General features: G+C 28.8%; 1 protein-coding gene across 1 annotated transcript in view; it reads right to left on the bottom strand.

Moving 5' to 3' along the window:
• Positions 1–4,411, bottom strand: part of LOC117179022 (protein NDNF) — a 47,931-nt gene extending 43,520 nt beyond the window's left edge. Inside the window, exon 1 of the mRNA XM_033370646.1 lies at positions 4,088–4,411. Within this exon, the coding sequence (XP_033226537.1) occupies positions 4,088–4,326 (239 nt within the window). The 5' untranslated portion in view covers positions 4,327–4,411. The remainder of the gene's footprint in view (positions 1–4,087) is intronic.
• Positions 4,412–4,630: the final 219 nt, after the last annotated feature.

Here is a 4,630-nt window from a genome sequence, read left to right as displayed (position 1 = left end):
AGGGAGCTCTTCTTAATATTTTGACACCAAAATCATGTCGATACACCTTACCGACTGCGAGTAAAGCCACCCACGCTTTAACTTGACAGACTGTAATTTTAATGACTTTAAGAGACTTTCACAAGTTTTGAGAAGATCCAAACTTAATTTAAAACTAAAAAAGATTTCAAAAAATAAAAAAAAATAAATTTAGATTTTTAAAGATTTCGAAATAAAATTTTTTTATCTTTTTAGGTACCATCTTTAAAGGTCTTAAGAAAATAAAGGAATTTCTTAGTTATCTCGTAAATTTAAATGTTTTCTATTTTTAAACATTTATTTTAAGAGAATATTTAAAAAGATTTTAAAAGAAATTTTGAATAATAAATGACAATTCAACAATAATATTAATTTGGAAAATAATCGAGTTGGTTAAACATACATTTAGAAGTTTTGAAAAGAATCCAAAATAACTTGAAACGTGAAAAGATTTCAAAACATTTAGAACGCAATGTAGATTTTTGAAGATATTTAACACAAAATAAGCTTTTGACGCATTTTGAGAGATTTTAAATAAATACAAAATTTGTATCAAAATTCATAGAAAAACTAAAAATCGTTAATGCTTAAATAAAGTTAATGCTTCTAGTTTAAAATTGTTTAAAATTGCTTAAAATGATATGAAATTGAATATTTATACTTTTTTTATTCATGCTTAAATGCATAGCATTAAAAATTATGCGTCGATTTCTATTTTTTTTAAATATTTTAGCTGTACGATGTTTGAAAGTTAAAACATTGCAGTTTAACGCAAAATTTTATGCGCGAAGATTATTGAGCGTTCGCAATAACATTTTTTAAGTTTTAATTTATTAAAATTTTGAGACAAAAAAAATAATTTAAAAAATTGGATTTTCATAAAAGCTGTTAAATTTTTGACCAAAAAGATGAATTTTCGACCAAGAAGATAAATGTTATGCCATAAAACACAAGTCTTCCATAAAATACATGAATCTTCATCAAAATTATTTAATTTTAAAGCCAAAAAGACGAAATATCTAAAGAAAAGTTGAATTTTCAACCAAAAATATAATTTTTCAATGAAAAAGTTTAATTTTGAACCAAATCGTTTAATTTTCTATCAAACTGTTGAATTTTCTAGCTAAAAAAAAGGAATTTTCCTTAAAGCAATAAAATTTGTAAGATAAAAGTTAATTTAAAAGCAAATAGTTCTCTTCTTTTAATTTTAACTCACACCAAAAATATGTGAATTGTCTAATAAAAATAATCAAAAAGTATAAAGTCTTCCGTAATTAAAGATATGATCACTTTTCTTCTAAAAATTGTTCTGTGAATAGTTAGTGGATGAAACATCCCAAGAAAACAGGGGGTTTTCGGCCCCTTTTTTCAAGCGTCCACATTTACCTATTTCCAGAAAGAGGGCGACATTAGAAAAAATCTGAAAAAATTGACAGATATTCTGTGAGTATTCTTTAATGCAATACATATTTTAAAATTCTGCCTCTTGTTCCGCTGTTCTGGTCACACGCCCACACTGATTAAAGTCAGAATTATTCGAAATTATATTTTTTGCGTAAGAATGATTTTATCATAAAGTTAATTATTGCAAATAAAAGTAAAAAATTAAAGAATATAGGAAGAATATCTATGATTTTTTTCTAACATCGCCCTCTTTCTGAAAAAAGGTAAAAGTGGACGCTTGGAAAAAGAGGTCGGAAATCCCTATTTTTGGCACGTTTTGCCCTTTACCTATTGACAAAATATTTCTAGGATAAATACAGAATTTTTCATCAGACAATTCAGAGATTTTTTGGTGTAAGTTGCAATCAAAAGAAGTGAGGCCTCGACATTTGGCCTCGACTTTAAAAAAGATCAATTTCCAACCAAAAATAAAATAATTACATGTTTAGTAAGAACAGTTAATTTCCAAGAAACAAAAAAAACTCGACTGAGTACTCGCGCACTACGGCCCTTCCGAAACGAAATCCGCAACCGTCTCTCGTCTTGTCCTCTGAGAAACTACGTGGGTCAGAAAATATAGGTATCGCAAAACCGGTGGTCATGAAATCGCGGTTCTGGTGTACTAAAATTTGTAATCAAACGAGATGAATTCCGAATGAAAAATATAACGTAAATGTATAATGTAATTTTTTTTTAATGTTAATATTATGTAAATTTGTGATAAAAAGTGTAGCAGACCACTTAACCAAAAGTAGTTGATTTTTCTTGTCGCGCTCTTTAGATTTAGTACTAATTTAAACGAAAAAAAAAAAACAAGAAAAAGGGTAAGTTTGTTAAAAAAAACAGCAAAAAAAAATATAAATTCTATAAAATATATTACGAGGAAACATAATAAATGTTACTCAAGTTCGTAAGGTCACTTCCACTGCCCCTCCCTAACTCCTGCTACTGACCGTAGTTTTTAGCGTGACTCTATAAGTAATGTTCTTTTGAGCAAAAAAAAATATAAAAGAAAATTAGATAAAATTTATAAGATTTCACGGTAAATTTGAATTAATTAAAAATAAATTAATAAAGTTTCAGAATGAATTTAAATGAATTGGACGAAACTAGAATAATAATTCAAAAGAGTTAAAAACAATAGAAAGTATTAACAAAATTCACTGAATTATTTAAGTTTTGAGCGAATTTAGAAAAATTCGAGGTAATCTAAAGAATTTGATTAAATTCCCAAGAATTCAATTCTTAAAAGATTTCAGGGCGAATAAAAAAACACTTTTAAAAATCGGTTGAATTTCGTACAACTGAATGAATTTAAAATAATTAAAAATAATCTAAAAGAATTATAAATATATTAATAATTATTCAGGGTGAGTTCCAAATGAATTATAATAAACTTAAAAAATCTAAAATATTCCACTGATTTCAGTTAAAGAGGAGTAAATTTGAAAAAAAGAGAAGGTATTCAAGAGAATTTAATGAAATTGATATGAATTTAGAATGAATTTAAAAGAATTCAAGTGAATCCAATAACATTTTTTAAATAAAAAAAATATATTTTTTTTTGTCTCAAATGTGGTCTGATAAGTTGTTATCCATTATAAAATTGGAAAAGTTGAAAATATATAGTAATTTTAAAAAGCAGTATTAGAAAGTGAATAATTTTGAATTAAAATGTACCGAGTTAAATAATTAAAAAATGGAATATTCCAAGCTGATTGAATTTTACCAATAAAAACTTGCAGATGTTTATTTGATTTTTTAAAAACTAAACTAATTAGGATTTATATACAAATTTTACTCGTCGGACTTTTTTATATCTTCATGAAAGGATTTCCAACCTACTATACTATATACCATATTTTTTAATGGGCAGAAATCGTTAAAAAATAATTTAAGATTATTTAAAAATTTTTAATTTCTTATAAATAGCTTCTTCTTTTCTAATTTTAAAATCCTAATTTTTAATCTTTACCCCTTTTCGTCAAAAATTACTCTATTTTCCCTTTTTTGAGTTCCTTTTGTGTTTGCTAATTGTACAAAAAGGACCCTTAAAAACGCAGCAAATCTACCTTTGCAGCAAAATTTAACTCTACCTTGCAATACACATGTTTTTCTGTTACCTATGATCAAATATAACTAAGGTATAAAATTAATTATTACTTTTTAAACTGTGGTTTTCAAAATACTTCAGATAAGTGAATTTTCCTTCAGAAATACAATTATTTTGGCAAAGGTAATACATTTTTTTTCATAAAATATCGAATTTTTCTGGCGAACAACGAATGATAGCCAAAAAGTTATTCAAAATTAATGAACATTAAGTAATTTTTAATTCAAACGATTTTTTCGTAGATTTTAATAGTATAAAGTGATAAAAAATTATTATTTGAAATATCTTCCTTGAGAATTCAATTTGAAATTAAAGCTGATTGCATTGTGCCAAATTTGAACCCTTTCCTTCAAAAACAACACATCACAGACTTCACCTTCATCCAGAACAGAATGTAGAAACGAAACTTCCTGTCACTACCCACACACTGGTTAGTACTCACGAATGATGTTTCCTCAAAAAAAAAAAATGAAGAACTTGATAAATATCACCATCAATAAAAAAAATGCTCACTGAGACACGTTGTTGGGATTCAAAGTGGCGGGTAACTGATATTCCGGAAGTAGCACACCGGTCCGATTGAACTCTTCCGCTTTGGTGGGTCTGTCAGACCCAAAGGGCCGTGGACTCCCCATGGTGAATCTCATTTGAAGAAGACCCTCGCCGAAAGCTCGGCACATTCGTTGATTTAAAAGTAAAAACGCGATAAAGAGGATGAAAACCTTAACCGGAAGAAAATCGATTATCGGCATGATTTTCTATTTTCTGAGGGGCCGGAAGGTGCGCGAAATAGTGGAGAGTGTAATGATCGGTCGTCCAGTAACGAAGGAGTTCCGAGTTCGACTGTGGCCTCTGGATAAGTCGCGACAGTGGCAAGCTGCTTAAGCCCATGCCATGAACAAACCCCTCGCACTGCCTTACACACTGCCCTGAATACGGGAGGGGGCTTGCGATGACCACGCTTCTGGCCCCTTGCAAAAACTCGTAAGGGACCATCCATAAAGTACGGTACCAATTTGAGGGGGGAGGAGTTGCGCCAAAAAGTACTGTTGTTGA

The sequence above is a fragment of the Belonocnema kinseyi genome, chromosome 8, assembly GCF_010883055.1.
Source record: "Belonocnema kinseyi isolate 2016_QV_RU_SX_M_011 chromosome 8, B_treatae_v1, whole genome shotgun sequence".
Taxonomy (NCBI): domain Eukaryota; kingdom Metazoa; phylum Arthropoda; class Insecta; order Hymenoptera; family Cynipidae; genus Belonocnema; species Belonocnema kinseyi.
The sequence above is the reverse complement of the archived record's forward strand: the minus strand, read 5'-3'. Positions and strand labels throughout refer to the sequence as shown.